The sequence below is a fragment of the Balearica regulorum genome, chromosome 3 (assembly GCF_011004875.1).
Source record: "Balearica regulorum gibbericeps isolate bBalReg1 chromosome 3, bBalReg1.pri, whole genome shotgun sequence".
NCBI lineage: Eukaryota > Metazoa > Chordata > Aves > Gruiformes > Gruidae > Balearica > Balearica regulorum.
The window spans coordinates 54,550,661-54,570,562 of NC_046186.1; the positions used below are offsets into that span (position 1 = coordinate 54,550,661).

General features: G+C 42.4%; 1 protein-coding gene across 7 annotated transcripts in view; it reads left to right on the forward strand.

Moving 5' to 3' along the window:
* Nucleotides 1-1,154: 1,154 nt before the first annotated feature.
* Nucleotides 1,155-19,902, forward strand: part of DSE (dermatan sulfate epimerase) — a 36,396-nt gene continuing 17,648 nt past the window's right edge. For 2 of the 7 annotated variants that reach the window (XM_075747940.1, XM_075747941.1), the window contains exon 1: nucleotides 14,893-15,030. Coding sequence is in view for 5 of the 7 variants with exons in the window: in XM_075747936.1 (XP_075604051.1) it covers nucleotides 14,619-15,034 (416 nt within the window). In the remaining 2 variants the exon portion in view is untranslated. Of the gene's footprint in view, nucleotides 1,408-1,464; nucleotides 1,578-1,704; nucleotides 1,879-2,234; nucleotides 2,305-14,269; nucleotides 14,398-14,565; nucleotides 15,035-19,902 lie in introns of those variants that run through there. The other 5 variants (XM_075747936.1, XM_075747934.1, XM_075747937.1 and 2 more) reach the window with 5 other exon arrangements.

Consider the following 19,902-nt stretch of genomic DNA (forward strand, 5'->3'; position numbering starts at 1 on the left):
AGGTGGTTAGAAACATATCTTCTAATGATTAATCTAGTGTTTGCATGACTGAAACTGAAGCACTTAGTGCTTTTAGGCATGTCATTACTGGTAAAAAAACAATGTTTCATTTCAAGCTCTGGCTTTGCTCTGAGTTTGCAGCAACTGCTTGTGCATCCCAATTCATTATGCTGAGACTGTCAATACATATCACTGGGAAATACAACAGGAGTGAAGGAGTGAAGGGGAATGTATAGTTTCTAGTTTCGCCTAGTTTCCACAAGTTTATTAATCTTGATAGAACAGCAGGAAATCACACTATAAACCACAGAGCATGTTTAAAATCATCCTCAGAAAACACAGTTTTTATATTTTAAAAGCAGGAGCACTTAGAGCCCACTAATTGATTCAGTAGCATCAGTAAACACTTTATGAAAATGAAGAATAAGCTTTGTGAAATGTAAACTTCAGGTAGTTGGACATCATCCTGATGTATGACATGTAAATGTCTTTATTTTCACTCCAGTACAGAGGTCTGAAGATGATAAAACATGCTCAGCTTCTGGGAGCCAACAAACATTTGAAATTCTTCACTTCATACTTTTTCCTGGTTATAGTGACAAAGAAAGCAAAGGTAGCTGTTCCTAAGGATCATTTATTTTGTGCTCTTTTATATTACTTTCCTAAGTCTCTTCAGGAGACTTAGGAAAAAATTGTCAGGGTGACTGGCTCGAATGGTCATGGTGTTTCATGTTTTTGTTTTATAGGGGAAACATTTCATACAAGGAGTCACACCATACTTCAAAAAGCAGATTGACAAATTGGCTTTTTGTTTCTTTGCTGGGTTGAGGGAACTTTTTTTTTGGATGGGAGCTCCTATTACTCTCACACAGCACGGTGACAGCACCAGAGGTGGATATTGCATACGAATGGGTCACCCTGGACGCTTTAACCACCACAGCTCCCCTTGCCCGAACCGTGGTGCCGGTGCCGTACGTTCTAGCTGCAGAAAATCAAAGGGCCAACACATTCCCTGCAGAGAAACGAGTCCTCCCGCTAAAAGGGAGAATTAGGGTATTTCCGTCAAGTACGAGCCGGGGAGGAGCGGGCGGGGGAGGGAGAAAAATCCGTGTGCACGCCAGGAATAAGTAACTAAATAAGCACACGCAGAACCGAACGAGCGCCCGGGCCGGACCGGGAGGCTGCGCAGCCCGTGTGCCCGGCAGCGAGCGGCGGCGGCGGGACCGTGAGGGCCGGGCGGGCTGCCCCGCCGCTCCGCTCTGCTCCGCGCCCGGCCGGGCGGTTCCCCCGGCGAGTGGAGCGGGGCCGCGGCACTGCCCGCCGCCGCCATGGCGTGAGGGGCCGGCGGGGCCGGGGGAGGAGGAGGAGGAAGAAGAAGAAGAGAAGGCGGAGGAGGACCGGGGAGAGGTAAAGAAGGAGGGCGGGGAGGCGGGAGGTGGAGCGGGAGGGGGGAGTCACTTTCTTCCTGAGTTGAAAAACGTCCCCCCCGCTCGCTCCCCCGGGGCCGCAGAGGAGAAACTTTCTGGCTGCCGAGCGGCGGGTCCGCGCCGAGCCGCGCCAGGCAGGGGCCGTCGGCGGTGAGTGCCCGTGCGGTGTGGGGCAGCGCTCCGCTCCGCTGCGTCCCCTCCATCCCGTCCCAACCCTCTGCTCCGCCGGGCGCCCGCCCCCACTCCTCCTGCCCGCGGCGGGCTCGGGGAGGCCGGCGGCAGAACGGGCCCTGGGAGCGCCCCTCCGCCCGCGCGGGGCCGGGGGCGCCGGTTACCGGTGGATTTGGGGAGGGGAGGTCGGACCCAGCGCTCCCCCCCCCCCCCCCGCCCAGCCACATGTGTCCCCATCCCCAAGGCGCTGGTGGCGGCCCGTCGCGTTAGCGGGCACCAGGTGTTGGCGGGCGCCCCGCGGCAGCGCCCGCCGGGGGCCAGGGAGCGGGGGCCGGGTCGAGCCGGTGCGGGAGCGGGCTGGGCGCGGGGTGGTGGCCGGGGGCGTCCCGCGGGGAGCAGCCTCCAGGCACGGGATTTTCCGGGCTGTCCCCGGCGGGGCGGACGGCGGGTTGGCGCGGCGTGGCGGTGCGGGCGTGCTGTCAGGGCACCGGCGGTTGGACACCCGCACCCTTCCGGAGGTGCTGGGCAGCTCGCAGGATGGGCCCCGCGTGTCCGGGGCGGGGGGCAGGCATAGCTCTTTCTGTTTAAAGCTCTACCTCTGGGCGCCGTGTGTAACAGCTTCCTGCTCTTCCGTAGCACCATTACCGCAAGAGCCTCCGAGCCTTTTGCTAACGAGTTAAGCCTCCCAAACATGCGTGTGTGAAAGGTAAGCGGCAGCATCCCTGTCTTGCACCTAGGGAAGCTGAGAGACAGGAAAAGAGAGATTTGCCCCATGCAACTTCCTGCCACTCTTCTTTTTTGTTGTTGTTGTTGGAAAAGTGACCTGGGACCAGAGTTACTAACTCACGAAGCTCAGTCTCCTTAGCCCCAGGATGGCAAGTTGCAATTCCTTTAGCTGGTGTTGCATGGAAGCGATGCATCGTCACTTGGTGCGTCTCATGCCACCTCTTCAAATTCAGTTTGGTATGAATGAAAGTAGCCAGTCTCTCTGCTTTCCTGTCATTCCGTCTTGAAACAATATAAAGCTGTGATATTTTTCTGCATTTTCAAGCTGGAGTAGCTTCTTTTTTTGGACATAAGCAATGGCAGTATAAGAAATAGATACAATTGTGAATGAAATACATGAAATATTGCTCAACTATTTGGAGATTTTTTGTTACCCTAAGAAGATCAATTGCAATTTAAATAACACTAAAGTTTTAATGTAGTCTAAACAAAGACAAAGGAAATCTCAGCTAAATATTGCCACATTATGTTTATCATGCCAACAATTATTATAACTCATTGCAGTATTTCAAAAAAAGGAACAATTCAGCTTCAGGGCAGCAGTGGGAATCAATAATTCAGATGCTGTTTATTACTCTGAAAGACTCTTGCTGGGTAGCCTCGGGCAAGTCACTCCACCTCTCTATGGCTCAGTTTCCTTCTTCATAAAACAGATAAATGTGCTTGTTTGCTTCACAGGGGTGTTGAGAAGTTTAATTAATTAATTTGTTTCATAACTACTTGGAGATCCTTGAGTGCATTTGTCTACACAAGCGCTAAGTATTATTTCAACTATGAGTTCTTTTACTGTGTGTCATTGCTTCTTCAGTGACCTATATTAGGTAAATTTTTAGTGGAAGTCAACAAAGTAGCAGTTCTAGATTAGATTGGCATTTTCTTGACTATCTGTAAACTTCACTAGGATGTGAAACCAAAATACACTAATCGCAGCATATTTTACTGGGACAGAACTACTGGTACTTTAAGGAAATGTCATTTTCTTATTAATCAAATGAAGAGTTTGCTTTTGTTGTTTTATCTGAAGCATTGTGACACTATGCATAATTTTGAATTGCCACTAAGAAAAGTGAGTGCTGTTATTTAATAGAAGAGCAAGAGATGAGAATAGTTTATAAACATATCTGTATCCTCTATGGTGGAAAGTGACCTCAGAAGACACTGGGTACTGGTTTTCCACTGCATATTCATATACAGTCTCTTCTAAAACCTGTTCTTCGATCATAGAGAATATGGGTTGCAAAGGAAGAAATCCATGAACTGAACAAATTGACTGCCTGTGGTAAAAGTTGGTAGATGTTGGTTGCCTAAGGGAGCTCAGTTTTTGTTACAGTGTGTATTAGTTAATCTAACTAGATATTTAGTAAATGTCCACACCACAATGGAGAGGAAAATATGTTTAATTACCTGGTTAAATGTTAGATGTGATTTTCATAGGTTTCATAAAATTCTAAGTAAAAAGGAGTAGCTGAAAGCTAGTTTTAGAGTGACATCTCGGTTTTGATACTTTCTAAAGGCTCATGCCTTTACAAACACTGTGCTCACAAGGTCTGTGTGTCCTCAAGTACATTGACAGCAAGCACATAAGCTTTTTCAAAACTGAGTTCAAATAAAGCCTAAATCAGTGGTGGTAGAAAGTCATTCCCATCACCAGGCAGCTGTTGGGTTGTGAATGAACGTAGTGAGTTTATATGCTGGTGGAGAAATGGTCGCATCCATCAGTACCCAGCAGTCTGAGCAGTGAGAGCTAGGGTTAAATGAGGCTGTAAATGAGTCTGTAAAACTGAAGTGTCCCTTCTCTCAGAAGTGATTGCATTTAGCTAAAACCAATTCACATTCTTAGGCTTGTGTGTGGAAACTTGCACATCTGGCACCCACAACATACTCTAGCAATGAGCAGAAAGAAATTTAGTTACTACTGCTATTGTTCCTGGACATTTTGCAAGAAATAAAGCCCATTTTCCCTGGTTTTTTTCTGAAGGCACTAAAAAAAATAAAGAAAATAACAACTTTCCATAGCCCTGGTTTAGACTCGGTAATCCAAGTGTCTGGTGAGTGAAAGAAAATAGGACTTTTGCTTAGCAAGTTTATTTAACTGGTAAATATGATACCTCAGCGGCAAGTTTGCCCTGGCTGTTTGCACCTTCTTTGTTGTCTCCATTCAGCTGAGGTAGATAAAAGAGCTTAGTTACACTAGCGTAGTCCCCTAAAGCTGCTAAACCATGGTGCCAGTTTGTGTTCAAGACTGTAGCCACATATTTATTATAAATAGACTCAATATTTTGTGGAAAGAGCTTCCTTTGAGCTACTTTTCTGTTTAGATGGGTAAGCTTTGTACCGATGTCTGTTAGCCCCGCTAAGCCCAGCTGGGATAAGGGGAAGTGTGACAGAACTGCATTAGCAAAAACCCCAAACCCTTGTGCACAGCACTTTGGCCAGGCTCGGTTATCTGCTCAGGACAGGAGCAAAGCAGAGGAGGGGATTAAAGCCTGCTAGGAGAAAGGAAATTTAGCTGATGTCACCTGGGACCTTTCTCATGAATGGTTTGTCAGTAGAAGTTTAGCAGAAGTGCAGTGTTGGTAACGGAGAGCTGACCAGAGGGGTCTGGTCATTTTGGGATTCACATGAAGGCCAGAGTGCTGGAAATAGTTTCTCACATCAGGTGATGACATCATGCTTTCATCTGCTCTTGGGATATGGTCAGGTGTGAAAGCCCAGGCACAATGCGGCCATTATGTACACAGTCTGAAATTACCTTTGTTTGGTCTGTCTTTCTGTTTTTCCCCTTGCTTAAACTCACAGAGTATACAGTAGAAATTGGCAATAGCATTTTTTTAGAGCAAGATTGTAGGGACCTCAGTCACTTGACTCAGGCAGGTATTGTACCTCTGTAGCAGACAATCAGAATTTTAACGTAAGAGTTCTTTCACCACAGTTGTCCTGGTATATGTTTTTGGTTTGGTTTTGTCAGTTTTTATCAGAAATAGTAAAAATGCTGAATGTTTGATATAAAGCCAGTATGCCCTCTTAAGTCTTCTAATCATATGGCTGCCTTGAGTTATTACAGTATTTTCAAAAGTTGTTTGAAAGCATTTCTGTGGATGTCATGTCATTTTAAAGCCTTTTAATCAGATCCTTGTAACCGTAATGCATCACATTTTTTGCCAAAACAACGTGTCAGGTTTCAGTTCTGCTGCGAGAGCCATGCCTGCACAACTCAAGGTCAGAAATGAGATTATACAATTCAAAATTTCATAATTAACCTGTAATTTAATGGTTGTGTTGACACCTATTCACACAAATTGGTCATGCCAATTGTGAGTAGCTAAATTTTGCAGGAATAATGTAGCCTTCTAACTCCATCTGCATTTGAGGCTTCTGTCTATGAAAATATAATTGTCACTTTTTATCAAGGGTATTCTGGGCAGCAGTGCAGACAGTAGTAATAACCCCCAAGGAACTGCAGGACAGTACATTTTATTGTTTCTCCAAGTTTGTACCTTTGAAAAAAATCAGCTGCATCTGGGTACAAATGTATTATATCCACAGATAGATGGATAAACTATATGTAACATACATATATATATATGTATATATAAACCCCACAGATAATTAGATAACACATGAAAGCAGCAGAGATAACAACAGAATTGTACCAATAATAACGAACAGCATATTGATCTGCGGTGAGATATGACTACTGGGTAGAGTGGTGCAATTTAGGTCTATAAGCACAGCATTTATCCTGTAGCAAATGAAAGAGTGGTTCTTCTATGTGAATGCACATTTGAGGTCTGCGTACACACATCTTAAGATGATATGCAGATAATATAGAAGCAAGTGTTGCTTTAAATTGCTTTTTAAGTTCAGAAATTGACTTTGCTGGTGCTCCTACATGCTATCACCATGCTTTAACATAAATAACAAATAAAATTTTAATATAGTTTTGTATGCAAGACTGAGTCATAAACAGGATATGGAAACACAGTTAAAATGAGTTTTGATCCCGTAGCAACTGAAGGATGTGACGCATTTTAGAATTCCCATCTATTAATACGAAGTTCTGTGGAAATGCTTTACACATAAATATATCGATTTCATATCTTCAGCTACTGAAGTCTGCAGATAAATATAGATATACAGAGGGTGAGAACTGGTTTTGTAAAACTCCACCTGGAATATTTCATTCATTTCTAACATCTTGGAGGTGATGGAATGAAGAACAATTAAAAACAACAAGCAAGAAAGACTAAAACTGTTAATTATACATAGCAGAGGTGAACGACAAGCCAGGGGACTGAAAGTATTTGGAAGAGTAAAGTTCAAGACTAACAAAGAATTATTAGTTGGAAAAGAGGATAGAAATTAAAGTAAAAAATGGAAACACTGATCTCGGTATAAGAAGTTTCTGATGCTCTAATCGGCCTCCTAAAAAGTGAGGGAAGCTCCATGGCATGCAGCAGTCCGAGTGGGCTGGATTAAGCACCAGGAGGAATTTTGCTTTGACAGCAGTAAATTGGCTTTCCCCTTTTGCATGTATGATTAATTTTTTCTGTCCTTTCTTTGCACCTCCTAATCACCCTCTGAAGGTTTTCCAGCTCTTCCTCTGCTCCATGGCTGTACCCCTCGATCCACGCAGAGACCGCGCTCTTGCTTACCTCGGATAATCTCTTCCTTTGCTCACTTCCTCTTGCAGTTGCGCTTTTGGGTTGGAGGCTGCTGTCAGAGCAAACCCTAAGCGTGGTTTCTGAGACCCTACACCCAGGGGTTCACGTCCTTACAGACCCCCTGACTGGCTCTATGTGCGTGGGCCGGGAAGATGCGTTACTTCTTAGCTGCCAAATGAGTACCTTCTCACCACCCAAATTGTTACAGGCACTTTTGTTCTGTCTTCTCTCCTAGTCCCCAGATGTGTCCTACATGCTGTAGCAATATCGTAGACGGATGAGCGGTTTGCAGGATTGACTTCTGGGACAGTAATGGAGCAGACAAACATAGTTAAATCGAGTTTGGCCTATATGAAAATTCTCAAACTGTCTTCCATTATTGTTAGCTTCTGTGAAAACATTTCTGCAAAAAATAACTATATTTTTAATTATCAAAATGGCCTTTTAAAAAGTACTTCGGCTCAAGTTAAAACAAAAAATGCTCGTGCTCTAAAGGAAATCTTTCTGTGGTAGTTTATAGTTTTATGCCTTTGATGGTAAAAGTGCCTGAGCTTTCATTCACTGAATGTGGATGCCTTAACAGGCTTGTCTGTACTGGTTGGGAATGATCACCTTCAGGGTTCTGGATATCAAAATCACTTTTTTACTCATTCTATACAGTGAAGTATGGAATAAAAGATCCCAATAAGGGTTAGGAATAGTCATTTTAGTGCAACCAAAAAATTATTGAGAAAGCATTTATGCACTGGGATAAATTATAAAATAGAAGAAAATTCCAAATTCCCAGATTGTGGTTTGGACATGCAGACAATTTAAATCTTGTTTTTGCTTGAGGCAGAGAAAAGGTTCTACGTTCAGTGTGCGCATGCGTATGCCCCTGTTAATTTATATATACAGTGGTAAAATAGACAAATAAGCTTTTAAATTAAAGGAATAAACAGATGAATCTTCCATCGCAGATACCTTACCCATCCTACTGTAAACTTATAAAAATACTTTGCAGTTGCTCTCCTATCTGTAGCATGGTGGAGAATGAGTGCGCCCTCCGTTCCCCCCAGAATGACGGTCTCAGACAACTGTGTACTGCTCTAAATAGATCCATTGAATTTTGTGCATAGATCAAAGGACAGACACGAGTTTAAATCCTGACTGCTGACATGATGTCATATACTGATAATTTCTATAGGAACTGTTTGTTTCTGATTGCCTTTACGATTTTCATAGCACAGCTGTTATTCAGACATGTAAATTGATTCAAAACTTCTTTTAAGGTATTTCAGTTCGCTTCAGAACAAGTGCAATACTGATGGCCAGGTACCTGAGCTATACTTTACTTTATTGTAGATTTAATTCTGAATTATATTTGGGATTTCAGTATTTAAGCTTTTAAATACCTTTGACATTATATAATTGCGATGTAGCGTATTTCTCATAGTGAAAAAAATCAGAGGAAGAAATGAAGTAATGTCCCCTGGTGGTTAACGTCGTAATAGGTATTTTTCAAGTTGTAAGCAGTGATTTTTACACCTTTCCAGCATTTTTATTGGAGAGACAGATGGTCAATGGTGTTCTATCTGACTCACCAAAAGGGTGGTGAAGGAAGGACTCCCGACTGCTCTTATCTTGGGACATGAGAATTTCCTGCACTGGTGTCCAGCCCCGCAGCTTTGAGAGGGACTCAGCAGTACCACTTGCTGATGTGGGAACTGTATGGCTTGGGACTTTGGTCAGTAGATTTATTGTGATTGTTACATTACAAAGATAAGTTTATACTTTTCTTGGTCCCACTCCATCTGCTGCTTAATTTCGCTGTATCAGATAATGTTTCTGTGAGTCAATAGGAACGGAATGGCAATATATATGGGAATTAGTCTCTATTGACCCTTTCACCTCTTTGTTTTTGTGGACTTACCCTGCATTATTTAATACTGAAATGTCATTGGATTGAGTTAAGGACTTAATTGCTCTCCCATTTTTAAATAGGTTTGCAAAATATTTGGATCAGTGGTAAAACTGACATTGTTGAACAAAATAGCTCTCCATCATGATTTTAAAACACTGCTATTTCCAAGTGATTAATACAGCTTTATAGCTTCTGCTCCTTTATCAGCAACAAAGTCATTAGCAATCTGTGTGAAAAAAATTGCTAATGATTTGAGGTATTTGGACAAAATGCTAAATAAGAGTTCCTACAGAAGTTTGCTTTTCTCCACTATGATCAAACCTCATGACAAACAAGTACATTTTGGCAGCTGTCAGCATCAGTACAAAAAGATGTATACCCATCTACATTTAGTGGAACAAGATACCATGCACATCTTACTGCAACATTACCTATGAGTTTGATGGCACGAGTATGGCAGCAGCTGTTGCTGGTGGTTGACCATTTCTTGTTAAAATAGCTATGACTCTCTTACCTGTTTTAGCATTGGGTGCTACAATTGCTTATTTTAATTTTAGTGCTAGTACTTTTGAATGGCTTAACAAGGTGATCTTACCATGTAATTTAAGTTGTGACAAAAGCGGAGTGGCACTGTTGTTCAGCATGAAATTTGGAACTGACTAAGCATTATAAACAAATGAGTAGAAAAAGCTTGCTTTCACTTTGAATAATTTATCAAGAAGCACTGCAAAAAAAGATCTGTGAAAGTCCTTGCTGATTCAGAGGTCATTGTCTAAGGTAAAAGTTTGCAGGCAGAACCTGAAGATTTGGTTTTTTGACAGGATGGTGGAACAGATTTTCCATTAAATATTTGAACACAATTCTTGCCCAAACACTTGTGGAGGTCATTCAGGTAGCAATAATGAGAACTGTAGCCTTTGTGGAAAATAGGAGCTGCCCAAAAGAAGACAAAAAATTGTAAAATCTGTGAAGATAAGTATTTAAATGGTAATTTTGAGTTTTAAACTAGTTAAAATATTTCCTTTTTTTCTTACAAGCATAGAGGTTTGATACTCGAGCAGAGTGTCAGCGCTCCTCTTACTTTCTCTGGAGACACCTAGGTACTTTGCAGGGGAGTTCAGATGAAAGCCAGCATATCTGCAGCAGAGGTGCCAGGAGTTTGCCTGCAGCATCTCCTGAGCAATCTGGAAAGAGAAGATAGCACGTGGGGAGTTGGGAAGCCCAGATCGCACCAAGAGTGTAACTCCATCCACCTCCTTCTGGCTGGAGACTCCTGTTCATGTTTGAGCATTAGCCTTCCCCAGGGCACACAGTGAGGTAGAAGAGGTCCCATGACTTCGGTGGGTCATGCGGTGAGGTGGAGGAGAGCCGGTGACCTCAGCAAGCATAGGCAAGAGCCATATGCTGTAACAGTCACTCCCGGTGTGACTGAGTGGGCAGGTTTGACTTCTTAGTGTCCCAGCCGTGGGCTGGGGGAAGCTCTTTCATTCAGAAACCTGAGTGAACTGTGGTCTTGTGATGCCTCCAGTTGGTGGAAGTTTTAGTCACCAGAAATCCCACCTTTTCTGTTCCTGGCTGCAAAGGTTGATGAGATACCCATGTCAGAGGTGAGTCATCGCCTAGTGTTGGAGATGCTAGCAGAGACACCTGCGATTTCTGCTTCTTAAGAAGTGATACAAGTGTCCCAGCAAAAAGCATCCACAAAAGCATAGTGGCTCTTCAGAACTGCAGTTGAACATCTACTCGTTGATGCAGATAGGGAGAACTGCAATAGTTAAGATTTACTCTGTTTTTTCTAGAGTAAATGATGTTCTTTACTGTTTGTTTCTGCTGGCAGTGGAGCGGAAATCGTGGCAAATGCTCTTCCAGTCTAGGACTAAGTGAGAGCCTTTTCAAAGCTCATGGTATGTAAGCATTTTCTTCCATGGGCAAGCATCCTTCACTCTTCTTAATTTTCAGTACTTTATCAGGTCATGGTTTCCAAACTGAATAATAACCCTCTCATTTTCAGAAAAGGTTGAGTTGCTTGGTAAGGTTTTTCTTGGAAGATGTGGCTGGTAATGATGTAGTGTAATATGAGAGTAAGAAATTCTTTTAATTTTAAAAAATGGTATGGTCAGTGTGATTTAAGCAATCAGAAAGCCCAAGCTCGCATTCTTTTGAGCCCTGTGTATCAAACAAACTTGTAGCAGGTTCACTCAAAACTGGTAAGTTGGAGTTTATGTCCAGTTATTAAGCTATGCAGATAACCAAGGCTCACATGTGCGTGTTTGAACAGTATTATGTTTTTCTTTAGCTTTCAGTATGCAAGTAAGTTAACTAAGGAAATGGCAAAGTATAGAGTTCAACACAGTTGAACATGCATTCTGCATCAGGGGTTTTGGCTTCCCCCCGCCCAGGTACGTTTATACCATTGTAATGAATTTTAAATAGTCCCTAAATGTTACTATCTTTGTTCACATCCTTCTGCTGAAGTTGGTTTTGTTCTTTTGCAAGTGGTTTGATATATGTCTTATTAATTAGTGTAGTTTCTAAACAGGTGCTGAACTGAGGAATGATGAGCATGCCCCTTAGTCCTACGGAGTTACCTGGACAAGTCAGTGAAGTGTGTGGTCAGGTCTGGTCCTAGTCAGCAAAGAGTTTGATAGTGTGTGCGGTTCAAGGCTGTTCTGCCGTTTGAAATCCCTGCAGGGGTCGTTTGTCATGGCTGCATCCAGAACCATGCAGTTTGTATTTCCTTGCTATATGGGTGATAGTTTTTATTGCAAATCCACCCTCTTTGGAGCTTTGCAATTTTTTTCATTATTACTTTTGCTGGTCCTGCTTTTAAGATCATCACAGATGAGCAAACGTGGAACATCAGTCTCTCCTCACTGCCTGTAGCATGGTTTGAGCCATAGTCGTGCCATCCTGGGGCCTCACCTGGGGATTTCTTTCCACGTGGCTGTGCCTGGTGCCTCCACAGAGGTTTGCATGGAAAGGAAGGTGGACTCCTATTCCTGCCTCCTCCCATCCACCAGCCACACCGGGCTGAGCCCTGCAAAGTTATGGGACAGGGCTCACTGGCCTTACCAAATCATGACTGTCGTGGGTTATTGTCTTCATATCATAGGAAGGGTGTCAGCGTGATTTAACCAAGAATAAATAAGAATGACTTTGTAGTCCTGCTCTTGTCACTGCCTACTGCCTTTCTTCCAGATCTTGACTCTGAATATGCTGCCTATATACTGTAGATTGGTTTTCCAGTTATGCTGTTGTTAGTCTAAACAGTGTGGTATGGTGATTGCTTCTCTGGTACAAGGTGAAAAAAGGGTTTACTTTCTCTATTAAATCCACACATGCATAAGGGGAGAAAATGAGGAGGGTCACCAAATTCTTAAAATATAGACTATGAATTTTAGACAACACTGGAGGTGTTCAATGATGGTGAAATGCCGGGAAATGTGTGTCCAGACTTACAAAGAGGGAGTTCTGGGCAACCTTAGTGTATATTCCCTCATCTCTGGTCAGAAAGACCCTAATTTAGGGAACTCTTAAAACCATCCCTAAATTTATCTGTGTGCTTAATTCTCACTGATCTGCACAAGTACTTTAAGAACTCAAGCCAAGGAAAAGAATGCATGAAGTCCTTACTTCTAGCTGTGATTTTTTCTGATTGTGTAAGTCAGGAAACTTCTTTCAATGTATCATGATCACAGAAAAAGTTACAGGTTTTTAGGTTCTTTCCTCTGCCCCAGGTGCTAAAGAATCATAAACACTTTAAAAAAACCTATGTGTTTGATTTGGGGGGGGTGGGGTAATTATGAAAAAGGAGTTGTTCTCAACAGTTAAAAAAATGACATCATGTTTCAAACATGATGCACATGTTTGAAACATGATGTACCAGATTGGCTGTTTTCTACCTCCTTTCTTTCAAAATATACTGTTGTAAGTTTTGCTTATTTATAGATGAGAATATGAGCAGACATGAGTATGTTTGGATAAACTATGGTGTATGTTTCTTTGTATGTGTGTATGTAGTGAGAGAATATGTAGATATAGTAAAAGTATTACCAAATAAACCACCCTGTGATCCTATAATGCTTGATTTGCATCCAAAAAAAGGGCAAAACTTACTTGCAAAATGCATTCAAATACAATGAAAATGTCATCTGCCATTACACTCTGTTAAAGCAATTATGCTTTAAATATGCTTTAATATAAATGTAGGCAGCTACAGGGTGCAATATTATTTTTACCTTAGGCAGGAATGCACAAGAAAAGATGTACTTCTTGGCCAAAGATGCTTGCTCCCAATTTTAGGAGCTGAACACAAGCAGCTAGAGTAGTCATGGAGGGACCCAATCTATCAAGGTTGTCTCATTGTCTATGCACATATTAATGACATTGTTGAATCAGGATGTGGGTCTCTAAATAAGGCTCTAGCAGCCTAAGTTTCTGTTCAAAAATTTTGACATCTATAGGTAGGGAGCTGCAGGGAGAAATAACAGGTTGCCTTGTACTTCAGCTTACGAGTTTTATGACTGAATCCTATGAAACAGGTTTTCCATGGAAAAAAAACATTTTGTATTTGGTTTTAGGTTTTCTTTCCTTCTGTCTATTTCTCCTTTTAATAATTGAAAACTACTGTTCATTATTTACATAAAACTGTCTCTCTTGGGTCTGCTTTCTGTAACCTTTCCCCTTGGAAGAATTCTAGGAATTTGCTGGCTTTCCTCAGGGGAATCCTGGCCATGTTTCATCTGAGGCTTCAGGCTAGATAGTTGGTAATTTTTACGAAGTAACTTACTATGTTTAAATACTTGCATGTAACCTCTGCATAGATTTGCCAGTTGAGCACATTTTGAGAAGTTATGTACATAGGAAAGAAAATACGTACTTGAATTCAACTCAGCCTTCTTGGTAGCTGTAAATCTCCATATGTAAAATGGAGAGCACCTTAGAAAAATAATAATAATGATGATGCAAAACCCCTAGATGCCCTAAAGACGAGGTATTTCAGCTGTTTTTCTAAGGCTCTGCCGCTTTCTCTTTCTCTTTTTTTCTTTCTGACTTGTTCTTTTTTTTTTTTTTTTTTTTGAAAACGCAGACGTGTCAGAACCAGAGGCCTTGAGCGCAGTCTAAAATGACCCCGGCGCAAACCTCCAGCATTCCTCATCCTTCCCTCTCCAGCTGCTAACATCAGCCAAGGCAGCACGCAGGCTTGGCTGCCGCCAGCACAAGCTCCCTGGCTCTCCCCCTTCCTCCTCCCCTCCCGCCTTTCTCTGCTTGCCAGTACAGTCAGCGCCGCTTCGTCTTAGGTACCGTTGCAATTATTTGAAATCTCGAGTACAAGAGCTGTCAGTGTGTTCCTTCGCCTCGTATCAGCTACTAGAGGGAAAGATGTGGGAGTGAGGGACAGGCTTTCTGCAAAGTGTACAGCTTTTTCTTTAGGATGAGTTGCTCAGTAGGTATTTAATATGAAGTATTCATATAGAAATGATTTGAAAGCCACATGGACAATACGTGGGGGTTTTTAAGTCCAGATGGAATCATATTTCCTAGAGGACATCCTGAGTTATAGCGTCTCACGGATTTATTTTCTAACTCTTTCTCTCCTGTCCATCTCCCGTAGGATATTTCAAAGATGGTTTGGCTGCCATTGAGACCTGGAGATCTGATGCCACAATGAGGACTCACACACGGGGAGCCCCAAGTGTGTTTTTCATACACGCGGTTTGCTTCGCCTTTGCCTACAGCGCCAGGGAGGACCCGGACGCGATGGTTCCTTTTGTCAACGCCAACTACGACAGCTACCCCATGCTCTACTTTTCCAAAGGGGACATGGAGGCTCTGCGACTCCAGGCCACCACCACGCACCAGCACATCGCGGCTCGCCTGATCGAGGCAGTGCAAACGATGCTGTCGAATCCCCTGGAGTACCTTCCTCCCTGGGACCCGAAGGAGTTCAGCGCTCGGTGGAATGAAATTTATGGCAACAACCTTGGGGCCCTAGCAATGTTCTGTGTGCTTTACCCTGAAAACATCGAGGCGATCAGCATGGCCACGGATTACATGGAGAGGATGGCAGCTCAGCCTAGTTGGTAGATTTTTGTCTTTTTTTTTTTTTTAAGTTGTTCTCACTGTATAAACTGCTTGCAGTTGGAGGAGTGAGTGGATGAGTGAATTGCTTAAATTATTTCGTTTGTTCTAACATACATTTTAACAGTGACTAACTTGCTGAATGCATTTACTCTCATCTGGACCAGCAGTGACACACAGCTTCTCACCTTCACTGGACTTAGCCTGTTGCAAATTAGTGCTGAAAGAAGGAGCATGATCCTTTATGTACCATCCTAATTGCTGTAAAGTAAAAAAAAAAAAATAATAATCCAAACCCACTCCCAATCAGAAGGCAGGGTTTCACATCTGATTTGTGGTGAGAAGTGCTAAAAGTGTTATTTTAATCTCTTTTTTTTCCAGACTCCTACATATCTTTTGGGTAATTCTTCCTTAGGAAGAATTGTCCCTTCAGGAAGGAGGGATCTATGAAAAAGGTATAATTAGGTCTAGGTAAAAATTACACTTTTGAGTTTCTGCAGTCTGCTCTAACATCTGTCTGAGCTTCTGTTCAGACTTGCAGCTCCATTTGGCTGTATGGTTCTTGGGCCACTCCTTAAAATATAGTAGGACATGATAAAGATAGTTGTCCATCTGATTACTTTACTGGAACTGCCTGAGTAACTGGCATTTTGATGACCATCTCCTGGGTTAACTTCACCTGGATGTGAGTTGTCATCCACAAGTCAGTCTGTTGTCACTGTCCCACACTCTTTCTATGGGGGCAGAAGTTAATATGCTCACTGTACGAGTGAGTCTAGCAATTGGGACCCCAAGGTCTCTCTCCTCATCCTCCTTTTTCATACCCACCAGCAATTTATCTCCCTTTTTTTCTCAGGTAGACACATTTCCCCTACCCCTCTGCAGCACGTGCCACTCAGTGCACCTTGCAGACTGTGGCGCAGGGTTGCTGCCACTGTGGGGAGCTCAGGAGGATGGAAACGTGGGCCTTGCCAGGACAGTGGCTTCTGCCCAGGGCAGCGAGCTGGAGCTGTGATGGGACACTGCTCCCCTCTGTGGCAGCTGCTGTCCTACAGCTCCGTGGTGACAGCAGCTCAGCAGAAGTCTGAATCAGGTTGCAGGTCAGCACAGGAAGAAGCATTAGCTGTTCAAGCAGTATTCATTGCTCAAACTACTATTCCTTACCTCCTTTGGGTTAAGACCAACCTATAAATGACATCTGTCCATGGACCGTCATTGGAATTATGCTGGATTTGAGCCAGCATAACTTGGGATCCATATCCTACTGATGGGCATGATTTAAAAGGCATCATAGTGTTGGGGTTCCCCTATACCAAGTATTAAAATGGTAAATTCCACAGAAATACAGGAACTAGAACAAAAGAGGTGGTGGGAGAGAGGGGACACACTGGGCTTAAGTTGCTTGCATGTCACAGAACAGAGGACACATGGGAGTTGGAAAGAAAAGTTTTGCCACAACGGGATGGTGGTAATTTCCAAAATCTTCCACTGAAGCATAGCAATACAAAGCTTCAATCTTACTTACCTCCAGAGGCAGTCTGTGTTTCTCCTGGCACGCTGGCAGAGGGATAGAGCTGTACAGAGGTGAATCCAAGGATGTGTAACCATCTCCAGCAGGACCTATGGACTGCTCCAAGGTCAACACCTTTCTCCCTAGTTTCATTGTTCACACTCTTTCTCAACTTGTTTGGGTAAACACGTGACCATCTGTTTTAATGGAATAAGAAAGGGGAGCAAGTAATATTTTGAGTATTGGAATTTATTTGTGTCTGTCTTTCTCAGTTTCCTACATCTCAGTCTCAATAACCTCATTTCAGTTCCTTGTGCCCTGTGATTCCTGCCCTGGATTAATTGTGGTTCCTCTGTCCCTTGCCATAATGCTCTCCTTTGTCCCAGCTGACCAGATGCCAATCAGAACTGAGCAGATATCCTATTTCCACTTGGCTTTGATGATATTTACCTCCCCCAAACTACTGTTTCTCTCAAGCAAGTATCTTGCATTACCTCAGTGAAAGACAAGCCGTGCTTTTCCCAACTTTCCCGTCTGATGTAGACATGTCGTTCAGCAAACAGTCAAGGTTTAATCAAGGTTCTCCGCTTTGCAGAAGAAGCGGGTGCAGTGCGCTTAGTAGGGGAAGTACAGGAGAAGGAAATCAGAAACATAGGCCATAGGGCTGAGGTAAGCTGCCCTTTGTATAACCTCCAACCGTCCAGCTTTTCAAATGCTGTGACAGAAACATGGATCTGGTTTCCTTTTTTTTTTCCCCCTGAGAACTTACGGCTGAATGCTGTCAACGTGGAGTTCACGCTATAGCTCCATCAGTGATGGCAGTAATACCGATCTCCCTCCCTTGTCCAACAGTGATTTTGCAGGAAACTGTAGGAATGTCACATCTCTGAGGCGTGTGCTGGTCTGTCTGGCTTTGCTCAAACAGGTCAGCAGCTTCAAAAGCTGAAGCAGTGGTCAGACAGATTACATAAATTTGTTTTTCCTAAGAAACTCAACTAAAACGTGTTACCGCACACACTTCTCCACTTAGCGTAAGACCAGGAGAGCAAACAAATAGGTAAGTAGGAGAGTTGTGGCCTGAGCACTACTATCAGGCATAAATCTAAATACTAAATACAATTTAAGCCTTACCAGAAAACAAAAGTGTATTTTGGTAGCGTGTGTGATAGCTGGATAAAATAAGTATAGTTTAAAATGTCACTGGTTATTTGTCCCAGAATGCTAGGAAATTAAGGAGACTGACATTTTAAATTTCATCTTTCTATTAGCGAGAATCCTCAATAGTCCAAATATAGTTCAATACCTCAGGATACAATTATGAGAAAGTCTACTCGTAATTGATCCACGCATGGAAGGGGCGTGTAATGAGGCACTTTTGTCTTTTCTCATCTGTTACAACAGTCATTTTATATCACATAATAAAGTACACCCTTAATTGAGTTCCCATTCATGTAGGCTAACAGAGCTTGAGCAGTTTGTCATAACAACCGATGTTGATAGGCATGCTGCTCATAACAGAGCATCCGTAATTGCTACATCCTGGAGTAGGTTTATATTTTAAAATAAACAAAGGGGCAATGGCTAATAGCTAACTATAACAATCACCCAAAATAATATGGGAACGAACAATGTTTTGGAGACTAGCAGGAACAGGGAAACAGTGCATTAATATTTCAATAAAAATAGATGAACTTTAATGGTTTTACCTGTGAAAATTAAAAGCTGGTGTGAAATAACTCACTTGATTTTCCTGGGATTTGATATCTAGATGGCTGTCTAAAATCTTAGGGAAAATTTGTCCTTCTATTTAAGCCATATTATCTTATTTCACAGAGAACAGAGGATATACATGCATTTTCTGGCATTTTATCTCTGACTGGCCCCTAAAGCATTCCCCACCAGAAGTGCGTTTTTGGCCGAGGGGATCTGTACTCATGATTCTTTCCATATGCCGCCTCGGCCCGTTCCCGCACTGAGCGGAGTGATGTAATCAGAGTCACACATCGTGCAGAAATAAAAGTCCAGAAGGATTCTCTGCTTTGGACAAAACAGTGAAAAACTCTTCTGTACTAAGCCCGCCTTATAAACAAATGCCTTAGAAATTCACAACTTCTGCACCCTTCTTACAGCTGGAGAGATGTCCCCATTTGCAATTGCCAGACAAGAGATTTCAGTACTTTTTTTTTTTTTTTTTACGTAGTTGGCGCATCTTTTTTAGGGCCAAGTATGTTACCAATGTGCAGTAAGGTGTGGGATTTGACAGTAAGCCTGGCTCTGCGGGTTTCAGAGGGGAGATAATCACTGTTGAGCACATGCAAACATTCCAAGGAAATAGCAGTGAGTAAGAAGAAGGTAACAGGAGGCTTCGGCATAACAAATCTGAGACCTTTCTGCTATTTCTTATTAACCAGCAATCCTATAGCCTTCTGTTAGTCCCTGTTTATTAAAAGTATTGAAGCGTGCTATAGGACCGTTGCTGTTAGTGTCCAGACAGTGCTCGGCATTGAACAATGTGGATTATAAAGTAAAAATACAGAAATGCAAATAATTGTGTAGATAAATGTATAACTAAAATAAATTCACTGAGTCGCTGAGTTGAAATAAAGCGAGTCTCTGTGCTGACACCACAAATTTAGAACATCTGTTTGACTCCCAATAATCAACCAGCAGTCACATTCAAAGTAAACTTCGGAGGGTTTTATAAGACTGCGGCATAGACGTTAGTATAAAAGAAGCTTGGGGGATGCTGAGATAGTCTCCTACAGGGAGGAAGAAAAAGAAGAGGAAGGGTAGGAGGATGAATTTGGTATCTGGAATATATATTATGTAAGTAAGTGTAATATCAAACCCTCATGCTGTTTTATCTTTTTCATATGTAGCATTTAAAAATAGAAATTGTGCATGACTCTGAAATTAAATGGCTAGCTGGATTTTGAAGAGTTTCTTTTATACCTTCTTTTTTAATTGATAGGATCTCTAGGAGATAAATTGGTGCCGAAGTTCTGTGGTAGCCACAGGGACCTCATGCCTGGTATAAAAATTTGCTACAACAAGAACTAGAGGTAATCTGTTGAAATAATAGCATAACTAAATTTCTATGTCTGCTTAATATGGTGCTGAGAACTACTAAAACAGGCTCAGTTCTTGTTTATTAATATGTCAGCACAGAAGGATCCTGATTAATATTAAGAGCGAGCCCAGTATGAAAAGGATTCTTCTGTGATCAGGGCCAAAAAAGAGAGAAGAAGATCTGAAAGAAGGTTTAGAAGTGGCAGAATGATAATTAGAGATGCATGGGGAAACAGAGAAAAAGAGGATAGAAAGTAGATGAAGGTTTCCAAAGAAGTAAAGTTTTAGTTG